General features: G+C 46.6%; 1 protein-coding gene across 1 annotated transcript; it reads right to left on the bottom strand.

Moving 5' to 3' along the window:
• Positions 1 to 247: 247 nt before the first annotated feature.
• Positions 248 to 18901, bottom strand: LOC120836293 (aryl hydrocarbon receptor nuclear translocator-like protein 1). The gene is made up of 8 exons (XM_040207233.3): positions 18635 to 18901; positions 12296 to 12390; positions 12118 to 12207; positions 11260 to 11451; positions 10224 to 10432; positions 8533 to 8755; positions 4872 to 5229; positions 248 to 2821 (listed from the first exon to the last, which is right to left on the bottom strand). The coding sequence occupies exons 1-8, from the start codon at positions 18879 to 18881 to the stop codon at positions 2775 to 2777; spliced, it is 1461 nt and encodes a 486-aa protein (XP_040063167.2). The 5' UTR covers positions 18882 to 18901; the 3' UTR covers positions 248 to 2774.
• Between the last annotated feature and the right edge of the window lie 869 nt (positions 18902 to 19770).

The raw sequence follows: 19770 nt of genomic DNA, 5'->3' as shown, positions 1-19770 counted from the left end.
GTCCACGAATGAGCAAAATCGTACAGCACCAATGTGCTGGCACCGTGTTTAAAGCCCAGGAAGTCACACTTTCGGATCGTAGCAACTGCCGATTGCACGCGCTGAATGGCGGTGATGTTTACAAAAATATTGGAAAATCGGGTGCCAATGACGGCCTAAGCATAGCCGATTTAGTGGTCTCTACAAGCTCCAGGGGTGCGTCCCCGGAAATCAACAATGTCCGAAAAAAGAAAGAGGCCAAGGCGGGTAACGGTGTGAATCTGATGTATTTAACTGGAAACATCCAAAACAAGGAGAAAACCAACAAGACAATGCAAAAAAAAAAAAAAAAAATAGCTTCGAACTATACAACATAATTATTATTATCACAAAACAAGGGTCTGCACAGTGTCTTTTCTCTGGGTGTTATCAACTATACACACACAGCACAATGCGGTGGTAGCGGAGCTCTCGACGGAAGGCTCAAACAAGACAACCAAAGCATTTCGCGGAATCCTCGACGCAGCTTACGCAACGACGTTTCGAGAGGGAACCGGGAACGCTCAACATGCCGACCTAAGTAGTTCATACCTTTAAAGTCTGCAACCATCACCCTCTCCCAACTCTACAATGACGGCAGCGTGCGGAGACGATGTGGTTAGCTAACCGCTACCCTAACCGCACGTTGCCCGGGAGGCTTCTTGTAAGCGCGGCTAACGGGGTGCTGTTCTCGGCAGTCTCTGGTTTGTTACCTTTGGCTACGTCCAGGACGCCTTGACGAGTTTTTGAAAGACAAAGGCTGCTTTGTATCTCCCCCGGCGTACCAGCCCCGATCCGACCCGGAGCCATCTAAATGGCCAAAAGCTGGCTAACTGGCCCCAAGCCTCCTCTAAGCTGGGTGACTGGCCCCAAGTCGGCTAACCGGCCCCAAGCCAGTTCTAAGCCGGCTAACCGGCCCCAGGCCGGCATACTGCCCAACCCGGCATACCAGCCTCAACTGGCAACCATGTGCTCCTCTGTGTTTGTTTTCTCCTAGCTTGATCTAGCCTTAAGTGATTGCCTGACAAAGTCACAGTAGCCGATCCGATACAACCCACAAAGAAACATTTCAAAGGTTCCCTCTGCTGCAGACAATACAGGTCGACGCCCGCACAAAACAATGCCAATCCGTTCCCGACTTTGAGTCGATAAAAAATAAACCTGGGGAAATTTTTTTTTTTTTTTTAACGTGACAGACAACTTTCATTTTTAAGTGAAGAATAGTATCACCTGTCTCCAGGCACAAAACACGCACACATTCCCACTTGCAACCGCATTCATCCACAACGTACACACTCTCGAAAATTGCACATTAACTGACGTGTATATTAAATATATCTTCACACATGTACATTTTTTCTTCTTGTTTTTACAGCAGGGAGAATTGAACTGTGGTCAGGGGGAGAGGCTGTTTCTGTTTGTTTGTCTTTTTTTTTTATCACTTCAGCACTGGATTTGTTCCCGGAAGGTTGTCGTTTTCGGCCGAGAAGAGAGGTGTAAGGCGCATTCAACCCGCCTGACTTCTAACGACGCTTAGCTGCACAACCGTGCCAGTCAGACCCGGTTGTGCAAAAGACGAAAGCAAAAACACTGACCCTCCTCGCCCTGCCAACCTCAAAATCAGTAAAACAATAACAAAAAAGCTAGAGATCCTTGGTAAATGCAACAACAACAACTATACTACGGAGTGCTGATTTCTGAGCTTCCACGGTTCCGAAGGGACACTACCCACGTTCCGACGTCGGCAAATGCCGTGCGGCCCTTGAGCAGTGGGCAACGGGATTTGATACGACTTGTACGGCAGGAAAGACCGATGCGTTATGAAAATAGCTCTCTCACGACGCTACTCTACTGGCTTCCTAATCTCCACGATGATTGCACGAGACGCGGCGTGTTCCTGTGGTTAAGACGCCTTTAACTGCTCCCCTCCCCCTCACATACAATTAAAAGACTAGAACATTTCACATAAAAAAAAAAAAACCGAAAAACCTGTTTTTTTTCTTTTCTTTGCAAAGAAAAACGAGAGATTCGCGAAAAGAATGATAATCTCGAAACGAGAGGGCAGAGAGAAAAGCGAGGGAAACTCTGCGACGCAAAAATATCTCTGTATCTCGCGCCTCTCTGCCCCCCGTCGCGGCGACCTCTCTCTTTTCCTGTTGTTTCCAAGGGCCGTTAAGATGACGGAACTATGAATCAGTTGAAAGTATGGCCACATTTCTTTTCTCCCGAGTTAAGTCTTTTCACCACTTGGGCACATTTTCTTTTTGTTTCAATTTTTTTTCTCTGCCCACCGTTTTTCGTTTGTTTGGTCCCCTTCATGGACTGCACTGCACCACATATTGCACTGGCTATCAGTCATAGTCTGTCTACCACACTTGCAAACGGAGCATTGCGGGAGAGTTCTGAAGATGGTGCTGACGAGACGCCAAGGTCACCGAAGAATTGCGGCTGGCACTAATGAACCGAAGCAGGCACCAATGAATCGCAGTGGCATCAATCAATTGCAAATTACACCGATCAATTACCATTGATGCCAATCTGAATGTGCCAATGAAGTGCCATCGAAATGCCAATGAATTGCCGATGTTGCCAATGAAGTGCCATTGGGTTGCTGATGTATGGTCCGTGGCACAATGGGTGCGCCGTCGAAGCGCCGGTGAAACAATGGTGCGGCACTCGAGGTGACGATGTCCCCGGCAGCGTTTCTCTGTCCGTTCGAAAGCACATCTGTACACAACCCGACGATCGCTCTTGGATCACAGCGTATCTTCGGAACCATATTCCTCCGGTTGGTATGATGTTCCTAAAGAATAAAAAAGTGGAGACGAAAAGCATTGCATAATGTAGCTTGTCATCCATGTTTCGTTTCAAAAGGTCTCAATACCTGAAGCCTAATTGAGGCAGCTGCATTGGTTGCGTTCGGAACGACCGAAACAACAGCAACAACAAGTTCATTGGGTCAGCTGTTTGCCAAACACAAGATGGCAAGCGAGGGTTATATGCAAGTGTCTCGGTCGTTGCCGTCGTTTTGGTTGCCGTGGACGCACCCGACGCAAATAGCAAGAACCAGCCCCGATCGACTGCGTTGCTACCACTTGTGACTAGTGAGGCAGCACAATGCTGCCATGCCCTGGAACACTTTCGTCTGCATTCCTTTTTTAAGCATCACGTTTTCGCCACGGGCTCGGAATAATTCAGACAATGTTATAAGCAATCATTTCGCGTGGATAGTGTGTAGATTTTACATAGACAATACTGCGAAACCTTCAGTCTAATTTTATGAAAGTGCTCCAGGGCTACATACCTAATAGATGGGGCTAGTGTTAAAGCCCCGTGAGGAAGTTCACGCTTCGCGCGCAGTGCTTTGCCACTATTCGCTCCCAAGCGCCGCTCATTTCAGCGCTGTGCCGCCATTTGCTTCCAATAGCTGCCCGAGACACGTTTCTCGTGCTTTGGCACATTCGATGCTACTTGCGAGACAAACACAAACACATCAGGTGGTTTGAGCCAGTGTGTGTAAACACGTCGGTCTGGAGTCACCGAATGAGCTGCGCTCGTTGTATCGGCACTTCACTTCCCCAATCTTTTTGTGGGATCGCCATTTTGGTGCTTGGAGCAAAGCAGGCACAATTGGCAATCGTTCCATTTGTGTCGGGGAGTTCAGGACTTCGTCACGGACAGTTTTAACAATTCTCTTAGTATGACTGGCAATTAACAATGGGGTTCTAAGCACCAGGACGGCTGCAGTGCCGCTACTTTGAAGCGTAGCTTACTGAGTGGCTCTAACTTGCTCCGGGCATCACACCTGAGCCAATGCATACAGGGTGTTCCCGGGGAAAAGGGACAGTGTTTTTAGGCCCGGGTAAATAAACTGTGCATTGCAGAAAGCTTAAACTCCGTGAGAATGTGACGCTAGCAGTTAGGATAGAGAATACGAAACTTTGAGAACATGACGTTCCCTGAAACGAAAGGTAATTGAGAAAGACAAAATGCCTTTATGAACCGACATCCACCTAAGCCTAATATCGCCAAAACAAGAAATGACATTGTGGGCAGCTGTAGCATTTACCGTAATATCTTGAGATATAGCTCACCTAAATTCCAAAGAAAATGGGGTGAAAATAGGAAGTGTGCTAAGTTTCAATGGGCCATAAAAACAAGCTGAAAAAATGCTAGTTTTAGATTTGGTGACTCAAAACTTGAGATTGCTGGGAGGGGCGATGAACCAAAGGTGACTGTCCTTCCCAGTCAGCAATATTTGCTTATCTCCTGCCGCAGCTAAGTAACACCATTTCTGCTGAGGTCACCATTAGGTGACCCCAGCCCTCCAATTACTAGAAGTCGGCTATCTTTCCGTGTTTCTGAAAAAGTAGCAAATCGTGCCAAAAATAGGGTCGGGTTATCTTTCGGGGGGTGGACATCTCTCGCGATATTATGGTATTAAGGTGAAAAAAGCTTGTCGGAAAGAAAGAAAACAATATTCTCTTTCTTGCTAACAACTGTTTTTCACTTGTATAAATCCCACATGTGTCCCCGATGACAGTTCTTGTTTTAACGACATAAAGCTTGGGTAGATGTCGACTTGTGGAGCGACGACGTCTTTCCCAGTTACCTTTCGATCCAGGTGGCGTCCTGTTCTCAAACTTTCGCGTCCTATATGACAACTGCTAGCATCACACTCTCGCGGAGTTTGAGCTCTTTGCGACACACAGTCCATTTACCCCAAGCCAAAAAACACTGTTCTCTTCCCTCTGGAACACATACAACAACCTAGACAGAACAAAGTTTCGCTGCAAAAACGTCACGAGGGTTGCCACACAAAGGTAGCCATTAAGAGACCCAAAGCCACTCACGGCGTCCATCGCTGGGCCAGGGACCCGCGTCTTCGCCGGCGTGCAGGAGCGCGTCGCTGCGGAGGTCGTGGGGTTCCCGCTTGATCTTGACCAGGCAGTCCGACCCGAGGAACAGGTTGGGCTCGACGAGCCGGGAGAGGGACAGCGGGTCCCTGGCAGCGGCGCTGGCCGCCTCCGCAAAACCGCCACTGCCCAAGGCCCTCTGGGACCGGTGCAGGGTGTAGGAGGCGAAGAAGTCACCAAGCTGCTGAACCGTCATGTCAGTGATGTGCGGGGAGAAGCGCTCGAAGAAGGTGCGCAGCTCGCGCTGGCCGTCCTCCTCCGTCATCAGCGTGTTGATGCACACAAAGTGATCCATCTGCATTGGACGGGCAATGTCGGACTGTCATTTCGTTTCATTTCTTTGTTTCCCGTTCACCGGGGGGGTGGCAGAGACTGAAGGCGTAATGCCTCACGAGGACTCTGTTCCCTATACAGCTTTGGCAAGAGGCACTTTACATAATTTCTGTCAAAAAGAGGAAATCTCACACACCAGAAAAATGTACAAAGATGTATACTATCGGCAACGATACGAAAGGGAACAGTTAATTTTTTTGTTTTTATCATTGTGCAATTGGAACATGCGATGTAGCACGTCATCTAAAGTCACTAATTAAGAAATTAACTTAAATATCTATGTTAATTAGTAGCCTAATGGCACAAGCAACCTTGTTTAGAGTGGCCGGAAAGTAGGGTAAGCTAATAGCAAAATTAGAAATGCACCAAAGCAACTCTTTTTTTTTAGGTAATTTCGTACAGACTAAAAAAAACACTCTGTATTGGCAACTCCAGCAAAATCGACGCCGAGTAGCGGCAACACCAAGAAGCTCAAGGAAAAAGGTCATTTCAACTCTGTCGTCTGCTATCGGTGCTTAATTATCGTAGGCAACATAGAAACAAACATTGTTTCCAGTAATTATTTTTATGCTTCTGCCATGTCATTCCTACATACTGATTAGAAGAAGGTTTTTAATTACCATTGAAAAGTCACTTTGCTTTCATATGTAACGCCTATCTTATGTTACAGTACAAGAAATTTACGGTGGCCCGTGCGCTGAATGATGAAAACGACCTCCTTTCGTTCGCCATTTTGCCTGACCAGCACGCCCCCTGTAATTCGCTGGAGTTGCGAATACTAGCTGGAGTCTTTTTCAGAAACCGTGTGTAACGTCGCGCTTTGGGGAAGTGCTTTCCCCTTAGCACACAGGTGCACTGCGGCGAAGCAAGATACACAAATTGTGACACCTACCACACGGACGTCGATTCACTGCAGCACGCGGTTACAAGTGCACTAACGATCCTAGCTATTCAGTCAGAACAGACAACGAGCACAAGGAGTATTTTGAAACTTTCAAGTACTGCCAATGTGAGATACAGAGATCAAATTAAATATGATGCTATTTAAGGCGATAATTAAAAGTCTCGGAAACTCGCACTAGCCTACCCCAACAAATTGGCCACGTAACGAGGCCTGACTTACCTGACTTATTCTATTTTCACTGTTAATAAACCGAAAATAAGTTTTGGTGCCATGTTGGTGCAAATTCTCCATGTTTTGGCAAAAGGTAGCAGGACGCAGCGGGGCAAGTGCTTTGGCGCAGTTTAGGGTGACCACCCGTCCTGCGACTCGTGGGACTGTACCGCATTGAGTGCCCATGTCCCGCATCCCGCAAGAAATATCAAATCTTCTAAATGTCCTGCATTTCACACTCGCAAAATTCACTGCGCAACTCATAGCGCTGCTGAACAACGGGGCACGGGAAAGAGCAAAGGTCGTCGGTGAACGTGTGAATCGCGAACCATTTTCTATCCAAGCATTGCGGGAAGCAACAGTTGTTCTTGCAGGAGAACTGACGCGCATGCGCTGTTGTGCCTCTCTTCCCTTGGTGGCAAAATATTGAGAAAGAAAATTGCTTGCCGAAAATTGGAAATAAATTATTGTAATTATTTTCAAATGGTGCTGTGTCTATGCAAAAAAGCTGCCGTAAAAAACTTTTTTCAGTGTTGATGATTACACAAGGCAAAAAGACTGCAACTTACAAAGGTCAAAACCAACAACATAGGGTTTGAAATTTGTGTAGGAGCATGTTGGTAAAAATAAGAATCGACAGGAAACAAAAAGCCGTAAAAGATTCACTGTTTCTTTTATCCTTTTTATACATTAAGTTCTGCTGCAGTCGATTTTATGTTTTCAACTGGGACATATTTATTAACATATGTGGCATTAAAACTTGAAATATATCACTCAGAGTGAAAATTATTTCAGCTTAATTGCCGCAATACAATTTGCAGCTGTATAATATGCTTTCGGACAAGACAGGATATTAAAGGGTCACTGACACCCCAAAGGTTGTATTTTCCACGATTCAAGTTGTGGTCGTAGACACACACAAAAAAAAAAAATACCGCAATGCGGAAAAAAAATTTCCCACGCGCGCGCGCCTTTTTATTTTTGTTGTTACTCTCTCCCGCTCCTCACCTCCTCGCTTCTTTTGATTGGCGACGTCAAAAATCATGAAATTTAGAAGCTTTGTAGGCGACACGTCTATAACATTTAATAATGCCAATCATAAAACATGTTTTTTAACGCAATTGCGAATGCACTACGGCCCTTCTTTTTGAAATATCAAAAATCGGAGTCCGTTGTGACGTCGCCTTCTGGATTTTTATCCTCCCTTAAAAAACATGGCGGCGCTCGACGCATGTAGCAGACGGTGATCGGTAAGTCGGGGAATTGAACGAAGTGGCCTTTTATAGGTGCCCGACGACCTCTCAGACTTCGAAAAGGAAATTGTCAAATGGTCAAAACAATTGGGTTTGGCGTCTGTGTATCGTAGTTTCGGTTGCGACACCGCAGGGGCACCGTCGTCTGCTCGAAGCGATAGGAAGCACGGCACTCACGCAGGAAACCGGTTTCCCGGTACGGTAGTTCCCACGACGCCGGCGCCCTTCTCTCCTCGCTTCGGGTCGCGGAGACACGTTTCGGAGCGGAGGCGCGAAAGAGACTCGACTCTCAGGAGCCCTCAAAGTTTGATGTCACTGGTGTGGATCGCGCGGGAACTTCAAATTCGGCATTTGGAAATAGTTTTTTTTTACTTCACAAATACTGAATTCCCAAGTTTCGAATTTTGAGGGTAATGTCCAGGCATTGTTTTCAATCGTTTCAAACAATAAAAAAAAATGATTTTGATGTGTCAGTGTCCCTTTAAATGTGTTAGCAGAGCCACATGGATAAACTTCCTCGAATAGTTATTTTTTCCATGATGCTTTTTCACCTGAGACTGGGGCAGAAGGAGGAAGAAAAAAAAGTTTCAGCCACCTGTGCCAGTCTCAGGTCAAAAAAAATCATGTTAAATTTCCATCAGCTCGACCTCTGCAGTTGCCACAGTCGAAATATAATACGTTCTTCTCTTCTCTAACACTCCCCTTCCCCTTCCCCTTCCTTCCCCCTTCCCCCCCCCCCCCCCTCCCCGCCATACACACACACTCTCACCGGTCATCGTGTCCCGCATTTTGCTAGCAGGAAGGTGGTCACCCTAGCGCACTTAGGCGCAAATGGCGCGGCAATCGCGCCGCAATTCACCACAGAAATGACGACGCACATCGCCCATCCCTTCGTCACCTGCATCGTGGCTTGGTCATACTGCAGGTAACCCGAAGACCGCAGAAAGATGAAGGATTCGTCCCTCCTTTTCAGGCGGTAGACCACCACGCCCTTGCCGGAGTTGCTGGCCATCATCTGCTTCTGGGCAAACATGGCGATGGCCATGTCACTCGGGTGGAGGTACTGGTGCGCCGAGATGCCCTGGACCTCGTGAGGCAGGTGGCCCGTCAGCGTGGACAGTCTGCAAGCAAAGAGAATCGCCCAACTTAGACATTTTGTCAAAAGCGACGATGGTGCAACAGCACTAACGCACAGATCCAGTGTTGGGTAAAGTACATCTAATAGGGAGTTCTAGAATAGCGCATGCTAAAGCTTTGCATACGCAAAAAATAGCGTCGTCACCACTGCACGTGCGCCGAACGCTAACCACGTTTTGCGCTTTGCGTATGCTATTTTTCGGAAATTGCGTGCGTTGCTCCTCCAAGGTGGATTCGTGATGAAAAGTTGGCTGAAGCCAAGACAAGCACAGTTAAAAAATGGCTGCTCCCAGGATCATGGCTGCGGCCGCTTTCGCGGCGTCGTGAGCGCAACGTCGGCGGCATCCGCGATACTGTGATTATCAATATGGAACGACATTGCACTCGGCTTGAAAAACCCAGTAAGGTGGGCAACGATCACCAGCAACTTGATGCTTGCAACGCGCAAACATTTTTCGGCGAAGATACAGTGTGCGAAGGTCAGTACACAAAACTCTCTTGCCGAGGCGACGTAAATGGACACGACAGGTCTACCTCTCGCGTCGCATTCTATCTCTAGTCTAAAATGTCACTCTGGACCAAAAAAACTTGTTTTTCTCAAGTTACAGCATTTCGTGTGTGAAATAAAAATTGTGACTGTACCTTTGTGGTGTCGCAAGCGGAGATGCTTGGGTTTTTGCGTCGCGGCGGAGAAACGCTATTCTAAAACTCTCTTGCATAGCGCGCACAAATGGAAGCGCTAAATTTAGCGCTAGCGTGTGCTAAAATTGTGTATGTAAGTACTTGAAATAAAGTACAAAGTAAAGGTTATATGTACTTCAATTAAAGTATGAAGTACACTGGGCACAAGAACTTTTTAAAACAAGTCACGCAGCCACCATAGTAGTTTTACTCTCACTGACAAACTATTTAACACAATTAACTTACAAGGCACTTTTGTTGTGAAAGCATCACTTTGGGAAACAAGTTAAACAAGACCAAATTTGGGGAGCGTACTTTGAAGTGCGGAGCTGTACCTTCCTCAGAAAGTACCTGCTGTACTTTCCTCAGAAAGTACCATAGAAGAAATTCCGAGCACACCTGATTACTTCTTACGAGTTGTAAATGCGAAAGCATGAATGTAGTTCTTTAACTCCCTTCTTTTGTCTTTGGTGTACTGGCGTGGATGACCACGTCTTGCTACTGCCGAGGTTGTCGCTGCTGACGATAGAGATGCCTCAGCCCGCCATGATCCTCGGCGCCAAGAGCAGCAGAAGTGGCCGCAGCCCCCCACCCCCCTCTGACAACGCCTTACACGAGAGCGGCGGCTGAGCGCATACTCTCGTGAAGCTGCCGCAGAGAGCTTCACAAGAGTGCGCGCTCAGGCAGCTGCAGCCCAAAGTTCTGACCGAGAAGTCAGCCCGTGGCGATGCGCTAAGACCGAGCAGATTCAATTTCGCTCTCCCCACCCACCTGTGATCGGCGAATATGATGGTGCCGTCGAGCTTGTGCCGCGTGACGTACTCGTCCTGGACAGCTTCCCCGAGCGAGAGCTCCTTGTAGGGGTTGGTGTTGACAAGCCGCACGAACGTCTTGAACAGGTAGCCAGGGCTGTCTCCAGACCCATCGCAGGGCATCCCAGCGGACGCCGGGCCAGTCAAGTGGCCGACTACCTGTATCACCTGGTTTCCGAACAACGGGTACGGTAACGTCTCGTTAATACAGATGCACACTTCTGGGGGACCAACTGGGTAAACATGTACACTTTAGTCTCATTGTTATGGACGACTCACGTTACGGACGGTGTTTGGGAGATCGGAGGTGTCCGTACTGATGCGACATGACTGTAAGTTGCTTACACAAGAGGATTGCACTGACAGCCAAGCATTTTCCACAAAAACTTTGCGACAGAATGCAGATTGAATTGACCGAAAGAGCCGATTGATTGCCTCGGACTTCATATCAGGCTTTTAACAGAAATGTGGATATCTATTATATTAGTTCCCGACAGGAAACATACTTTTGATTCCCTGACAAGCTTTACGGAAAAACAAAGATGTTTAGAAATTTAAACTTCACAGAATTGGGTCCTAGCTCCTTTGAACGAAAACAAGAAATAAGCCTTTTCCTTCGTATGCCCCCATAAGAATTAGAATATATAATTAAATCATGCTCTAGAGTGGAGCCACCAAAAGCTCAAGTCCAGCCCTGACCCACGCAGCACACATGTCCTATGCACAGGACACCTATGGAGCATTGGGACATTCTGGGACATCAACCGAACAATGTGCACTGTCGGGGGAGTTTGCACCAATGTTTGCAACCAACTCTAGTAATCGGTTTGCAAGTCTCTCCTTATTACTGCTATGAACTCGAATCCTCCTCCTCTCTCATCTACCCCCCTTTTTCTAAGCCTGTCAAAAAAGAAAGAAGAAAAAAAATTGGGGTTCCGAAATGGGCTTTGTTTTTTTCTTCCGAAATTTCAGTTTCGACCAGGACGGTCTCTGACCTGGTATGTGAGCACCTCGGAGCGTGGCTGGCTCCGCTCGCGGATGCGGCAGAAGAAAGAGCACCGCTCTGAGCTCATCCAGTCTCCCCTGCGCTGCAGAGGACTCCGCGACAGCGACTCGAAGCAGTCGTGGACCGTCTGGACGTCCGCGGAGTGCAGAAACGTGAAGATAGAGTGACCGATCATCTCGATCTGGAAGAGACGAGCAACACGTCACGAAGTGCATCCCCAAGAACTGATACCCGACCCGGCCCGACCGACACAAACACAGACATACCATCATAGACACACAAAAAAAACACGGCATATATAGCATATTTTTTACATTATAGTCCGCCTCCGGTGTACCGTATTTTATGACAGACTTTACACACTTTAAAGTTGAAATTTTACGCAATGCGGATTATACAAATATTTTTTTTCTCTATGTCGTTCATGCATTATGACAAGACACGATGGATCTTGTGAATGACGGGTATGTGGTAATTTACGTACGATGCAAGCTTCTCTAAAGGTAATGAAGCAGGCATTTGTCAAGGTATGCTGTGTATGAGAGAATGTCTTACATGCAGACTAGACGCCAGGCTCCCATTGGAAGGATAGTGGGTAGACCTCAAGGCAGCTAGCATTGAGGTCTACCCACTATCCTTTCTATCGAGCCCATCAGAGCTCGGCATTCCAACGTCACCACAACCCTCCGCACAAGTAGCAGACAAACTTGCACTCCGCATAAGAAAAAAAATGTTGGTACTTTTTTAGTAGAAATTTGTTTCTGCAGACTACACACCGTGTGTGGACGATTAGTAGCAAGGAAGTGCAGTGGTACAGCGTACGACGGCGAACAAAGTCCGTACTCACGTTTTGGTGGCCCAGGTAACGCTCAACAGACGGCGAGATGTAGATGATCTTGCCGGTGGTCGAGGTGACAAGCACGAAGCCGTCTACGACCTGGGGGAATCAGAAGACATAAGCCGGGGACCAACTTCCAAAAAAAGGGAAAGTGCAAGGATGAAGCAGTGACTCCCAAAATGCATACTTCGAGGAGATCCTTGAGGTGGTCCGGGTTGAAGAACTTTGGCCGCCATTTTGTCGGCTTGGTCACCTTGTTTCGTTCGCCGGCGGCGAGCGGCGCTGCAAAGGTACAGGAAGAGAGACCACAACTGAGTCGTCACTCTAGCACTCAGTTTGGTGCTCTTCGCCTCGCAAAGGCTGTGCACGCTACGACATACTGCGGGAGCTCTTTAGTTGAAGGCGTCGCCAGAGAGCCTAGAGTGCAGAAAAAAGTAAAATTCGGGGGTTCCAAGAGCCAAACCGACGCCGGGCACCTGGTACGTCGTGGCGGATGACTGGGGATTGATTTCGACTACCTGGAGACTTTTTGACATGCAACCGTAACCTCAGTTGCAACTCGGCACCATCTGTGCAATAAGCCTAAATCGGATTGCAGGCGCAACTCAGCCGGGATTTGAACCCCGCAAATGGGATCTACCGGCATTTTGCCTCGCACTGCAGGTGTCTGAACTAGATGTTTTTATTGCAATGTAACTGTGTTGCATTACATGTTTGCATTAACACATATGTTCTCCGTTAAGCTCTGTTAAAACGTCCTGATGCGATTTGCATATATGTTCTATATGTGTTCCATCTATGTGATGGAAAGAGGAAGGAGCGAGGGGAGAGAAGGGAAGCAGATGAGAAGGGAGACAGGGTACTGCAGGAGGTTGAGGAGAGGGATTGGGAGAGGGAAAGGAATCTAGGTATTGGAGGTAGGTGGGGAGAGGGAGAGAGGTAGGTGGAGAGGGAGGAGAGTGGAAAGAGCAAGGGAAAGGGAGCAGATGGGGAGCTGACACCCTAAGCGGGAGAGAAAGTGAGGAGGGAAGGGAAGAGAGGGACAGGGGGAGAGAATTGGTGTACGTCACATATGACGCATATTTCTCCAGTAGGTAAACTGAATTGTTTTATAGGTCAATGACATCAGGTCATGTGACGTCGATTTGTCCCGCTAAATTTAGCGAGGAAACTGAACTGGTGTATAGGTAATGTAAAGTCAATTTCCCCCTCTAAATTTAGCAAGGAAACTGAATTGGTGTTTAGGTCACAACACATGAATTTTTCCACTAAATTCAGCGGGAAAAAAGAATTGACGTATAGGTCACACAATGTCAATTTTCCCACTGTGTTTAGGTTGTGTGACGTTAGGTCATCTGACATCAATTTCCCTTTTAAATTTATCGGAAAATGGACGGACGGACTGACGGACACAATTTTGCGATTGGGCGGGTTCCGTTAAAAAGCATTTCCTGCTTTAATAAATATAGGTTACACCCTTAGTTACTATCATGTCAAGTTGACATGTCAAAAATAAAAAAAAAGTGTTTTTTTTTTTTTCCAATCACAATTTGTTTTTTGACTTCAGTGTTCCTATACACTCGGAACATGATGAACATGCATCAGTTTCAGTCCATCTTTTTTATGGGATTTGAACTTTGTACCTTTTCTACATACCTGTTCCCACATGGGTGCATGACAGTAAGTGTAGCAAGTGCATGCACATGTGTTCAGATCAAATTGCAAGTTCTGCTGCATTAATATTGTAACTTTGTGTGCATGGCTTTCTCCATGCAATAGTAACAATACTTTTTTCTTTTCTTTTTACTCAAGAGAATTGCAGTGCTGCAGAGAGGTGAGCGTTCCATGCCACAAGTGCCTGCAGTGCTGCATGCATGCACGCATAGAGACGATGCAGTGAGTATAGCACACTGTATGAGACCACCAGCGAAGACATGACATGGGTTCTTTTTCGCATCTTACTTAGGAAGGGTAATTATAAAAGGCATTAAATTTAAATGTTGAGGCTTGTGTCTCAAATAAGCCCTTTGAGATACACAAGTAATTCTGATGACAGCCTTAGGACTTTACCAAGATACACGAAAAAAACTGGCAATCGCTTGTTCATGCTAACAATGTCGCATATGTAGGAATGAGTGTGGAACAGGGACTATAACAAGAATGGAGCTTGTGAGGGAAAGGGAATTGAAGGAGTATAATCGTGATACTGTTTAAATGTTCAACCAATTGCACCCTAAAAAAAAAAAAAAAAAAAAAAACGGCAACTTTGCTTGACTAAGCATAAGCAGTTCATGAAGAGGAATAAATCAAATTGCATCCTCTCTGGCTTGCAGAGGTCAGCAACATATAAAGCTTGACTTTCTTGCAATCAGTGTGTTGGTTCTGCAAGCCTGTGCAATGAAACAAATGCTTCCAAATTGTATTTACATAACCAAGGAACTGATAGCTACTCATTTAGCATTTTTGCCATAAAGCTGCAATGTTCACTTGCAACACTGGATTGCCATAGATCCGTTCTAGCCTGGCAAATGTAAGGTTCATATTACATTAAATTTTTTTGCTTTCAGAGACACGTCTGGCAGACCTCCCAAACAAAAAGCTGCCAAACTTCAGAGAGGCCAAGAAAGCAAATTGCATAGTAGCCTCGCAAAGTTCATAGTACATGCAGTGAGCCTTGCGAGGCAACAACTAATACAAAGTTCTCTGCACAGTGCGATGAACTTCACTACAATGGAATGCGCAAGAGCTGCTGACGGCAGATTAGAGAGGCAAATGTGGCTGATATGGAGGTTACACGAGAAGTTAATTATAAAAGAATGCGCCTGTATGGATTGTTGAAGTTGGCATCAGATCCATGCCAACTGTAACAAAGAGGAAGATGCAGTCTAGTTCTTTTCCTATCCATAAGTGATCAGACTGAGTAATAGGCCCTTCCAAAAAGCTGAATATTTTATAAGATGGGCTTCGAGATATGGCAAAATGTCTCCGCTGGCAAAGCAGCTGACTTAGTAGTACCTTTCAAATGCGACCTCTACACATCCCTACTTCTCAATTTTATCTTTTTGGTAGAATTAAATATTATGAAAGGAGAGCATCGGTTCCGGGAGAGTGAAAATAAGGCATGGGGACGTACCTATAGTTTACCCTCAATTCCCTCATATCCTACCCCGCACTCCGCCAGACCACTGGGAACATTCGGCATAAAGCGAGGTTTATATTTCCTCCTTCATAAACCCCACCCCAGGAACAGCTACCTCAACCGAAATTCCCTCTGCGTTTCGGCTTGAGGGATAAAGGCCCGTTCACACACTTACAACCGAGTACGACCGAGAGAGACGAGACCTGTTGAAACCTCTTAAAATTTCTTAGGGCGGGAAAACACGCTGGCACCATCTATGCGATGCCCCTGGAACTGCATTTCACGAGAGCGAAGGTTTTGCAGGATTTCCAAAATCAAATGTGCTTAATACCTATGAGAAAGGCTGGTTTATCACATTGACAAAAGTTTTTCGAGCCAAGAAACAAAGGATAATGCTCGAGAGAAATAGAAAATATGTCGGACTGCCAAGTTTACACTGCTATCCAATAGATGGCGCCACTGTGTCCTCGCATCGTAAGAGATATTAAGAGGCTCCAAGGCACAAGGTTCTAAGAGGTTGCAAGTGTGTGAACGGACCCCGACAGAGCCAACCAAGCGGTGCCAAAAGTGCACCATCAAGCGCTCGCCGTCTTTGTTCATTTGCCATCGCCGACAGAACCAATCACGCACAGTCATTAGTTCCATCGGACTTGCGGTCGAACTTGCGACCTCTGCCGCCAACCTTCGGCACCAGTCCCCCGCCGACACCGCAGACACCCGCCGCTTTACAACGCGCCTCGTCGCACGTTTCCAGGTCGTGCCACGCTGCCCCTGTCCAGTCTGACAGCTGCATCCCTCTCGCCCCCGGCGATGTGAACGGCCGTGAGGCGGCAATAAAGGCGGAGCAAGAGCTTCTTTTTATGCGTGCGAGCTTAGAGTTCGAGTAGTGACAAGGACAACAACAGAGGGTCTCGGGAGCGCCTTCCAAAAGGCTGTCCCGCAGAAGAAAAAAAAAAGATAGAAAGCAATCTCCACAAAAGAACCTGCATGTTATCTTATCAGACAATGCAAAAAGACACAATGAGGACTGGAAAAGAACAAAAGAAAAGAGAAGAGAAGAAAAAAAAAATTCTGACCACTAGACGGGGAATTCCAAAAGCTAACACCCCCGCGAGACATCTGCGATGCATCGCCAGGATACGACGGGAATAAAATCCAAGCACAACCGTCCGAGGCTAGAGCGACTCCACAACCGCACAATTTCAAGCTGCCTGCTGCTAGATTCGAGCAACTCTCGAACATGCCTCGTCAGCTCTGTAGCATCATACCGTACGCCTTCTAGGTAACGAGGATAAAGATAACGAGCACAGTCAGATGCAAGTGTGTGAGCCAGCCTTAATTAAAGGGGCAGAGCAACGATTTTAACATCGAAAAAATCGGCAGCTTGTATTTCTTGTATTGTTCGTCTCTGAACAAGTGAAAGAAAAAATGAGATGTTTACAATCCCCTGTAATGCCGAATAAGAGCGCAGCTTTTGAGGAGGAGGAGGGGAAGGTACGGAGAGGAGGGTATGCCCCTCCTCTTTATCCGTACCCTCCCTTACACCTCTCCTGCTTGCCTCACCCATTTAGGGGAAAGTTTTCCTGCTAAATTTTGTGGGAAAAATTTTCCACTAAATTTAGCAGAGAGTTTTTCCTGCTAAATTTAGCGGAAAAAGTTTTAAGTTAAATATAGCGGGAAAATTTTTCCCGCTAAATTAAGCGGGGAAATGTTCCCGATAAATTTAGCGGGGAATTTTTTCCACTAAATTTATTGCGGAAATTTTTTCACTAAGGGAAAAATGTTTCTGCTAAATTTAGCGAGGAAAATTTTCCGCTAAATTTAGCGGAAAAGTTTACCTATAATGCAAAGCATGGTGACGTCACCTATGATGTCACTGGTGACCCTCGTGATGTCACACGTCACACATGACGTCACGTGTGACGTCATCATGGGAAACGTCCCATAATGCACTGCGCGGTGACGGCGACGCCGCTCGAGCTGGCAACGGGCACCTAAGAGCTGCGCTTTAAAATGTGCCGCCTTCTCCCGAAATACTGTGATTTCGCTGCGTATCACGAAGAGAAAAACACATTTTTTTACTGATTTGCAGCCATGTGTGGTGGTCATGTCATTAGGAGTACACAAGATTTCGTGGTGCCCTATACTAGAAGTTAACAAAGCCATTCCCTCTACATCCCCATAGCCTCCCCATCATTCCCGTGGCGCAGGCACGTAGCCAGGGGAGAGAGGCCCATGGAACCCCCCCCCCCCCCCCCCCCCCCCCCCTAAAATCTTCCATTTTGCTGGGACCTCCGCTCCCTTCTCCCCCTGTCATGGGGAGGGGGGAGCGGAGATAGACGTGGGGATAGCAGTACACCCCAATGATGATATTTGAATGCGGTTCATAGATTGGACCCAAGCATTGCGTGGGCACTCGATTTGGGCTCGTGACAATTACTAGCTCGAGAAGCATTCGGGTAGTGGCCCGTGTCCAACCGCTGCAACGACGAGAATAGCCGAGCCATAACAATGTCTGGAACTCAGCGCGTGTCCTGCGCTTTGCCGACACCAGCGCGCGGCTCCAGATCATGTGGCCGCTTGTTCTGGCTGCGAGTTGAGGGGGTGAACACTGCTCGTTTTTTCTTTAATTTTTTTCTGTGACTTCTATTGCTTGGGGTGAAACACAAACGCGTGTTTCATAAGTCATTAACGTCAGGGATCTGTTCAAAGCGGTATTTGCATAAAGTACAAAAATTGTTGCATCGTCCCTATAACCGTTTGAATGCGCTCCCTTGGGATCCGTTCTAAGCGGTATTTGCGCAAAGTACAAAAATTGTTGCATCGTCCCTTTAACCGTTTGAACGCGCTTCCGTGTGGTTGCAGTTTTGACTCGCTCACTTCCTTTCTTTTTCTTTTTTTTTCCTGTGGTCAACAATTACAAAAGCAATGTTTTTTTTTGTTTTTTTTTCGTTTCTGTAATGTATCTTTTACATGGCATGTAAAAAAAAAAAAATGTTTAAGCAACCTCTGTTTCGGTATGCTCCTTCGTTGTTATCGAACGGCGAATCCGTGTCGCTCAACCTCGCCCTTTATGGCCAACACCGAGATCTAGAAATTATTAACGAACTCGGCATTCGACAACTGTAAAAAAGAACAAAAAAATGGCAAAGAAAAAAAAAAGGTTTTAAAAGGATTTTAATGTGTGAGGTCGGGGTGCCACTGCATAGTACAGCGTCTCGAAAAGTACAAAACAAGAAAAATGTCCTGGTAAAATGAATAAATATTTGCCCATAGAACAATGTGTCTTTGATAAATAAATATTCTTCAAAAACCATGCCACAGTGTTACCGAGACCAAAATTTGCATTCAGCAAGCGAGGGTTTAGGAGCAAGAAATTCGGCTCACTCTGGTAGAAGCGCAGGTGCGCCGCGCTCAGCCGAAGGATGCTGGTCTTGTCCAGGCGCTTGGAGGCCATGGACACCATGGGCACGATGTTGGCCAGCTCGCTGATGTAGCTGTTCAGCTTGTCCCGCCGCTGCTTCTCGGCAAAGTTGCGCTGCATGCGGCTGCTCGAACTCTCCATGGCGCAGGCGGGTGGGGAGGCAACCTTGGGCACGCTGGCGGTCTTCACGGGCATCGTCAACAGGGCCATCGTGGCGCCAGAGGCATCACCCGACTGCGACGAAGAGAGGACCACCACATGCTGTTCACGATCTGGCAACAGTGCGCTTTGCAAGCCACCCTCCGACCCTCCCCCTTTCCCAAAGCTCTACTTTTCATTCACTCGTCTATTTTATGCGCTCATGAACAGCAAAGGCCTCGGCAACGACGCACAGCAGGTGGATTGAGTAGCGGTACGTAAAGAACAATGCAACAAAACATGGGTTAAAAATATCAAACGCTGCTACACCAAGGTTTATGATTGCGTATATAAATGTTGAACGTGAGACATGGAGCTAGTTTAGAATTGATGCACCTCAAAAGTTGGAGAGGTTTGCAAAGCTCGCCTCAAAAGATGGAAGTTGATAGACAATGTCAGGCTAGGGGAATCAATTACCTATCAGCTGTGATCAATCAACTGTGATATTAACAAAAATGCAAAATACTAAAGGTACACAAGTATTGTACTTTCTAAGAACAAACTGAAACACACTTTCAGTATCTGAATTGTACACTTTTAATATGTGTTTAGTGTGCCTTGTGTTTCGGTGGTGTTTCATTTGGGAACTCTGCTGCTGTCGCCAACCCGGTTTAATGACTGAGTCACTGAGGTGACACGAAATTAGTTCAAATACTGTTATTGACTTAATGTCCACGAAGACCTCATTTTCGCGAATTCTTGAGACTTGAAAATGATTGCAAAAAGTTGTTCATGCAGATAGCACACCCCAGTGAGAAATATGTGGCATACCATTCTTAATCACCACATTTTGCACCTGCAACATATTACAGAAACCTACATTCTGAAAAATTTGTGAAATATCAAGCCCGCGAAATTAAAGTCGTTTACAGTTCTTTTCTAAGTATGAAACCTTCTTTCA

Source organism: Ixodes scapularis, unplaced genomic scaffold, assembly GCF_016920785.2.
Source record: "Ixodes scapularis isolate PalLabHiFi unplaced genomic scaffold, ASM1692078v2 PGA_scaffold13__105_contigs__length_92229423, whole genome shotgun sequence".
Taxonomy (NCBI): Eukaryota; Metazoa; Arthropoda; class Arachnida; order Ixodida; family Ixodidae; genus Ixodes; species Ixodes scapularis.
Note: the sequence above shows the minus strand (reverse complement) of the source record. Positions and strands in the feature narration are given on the sequence as shown.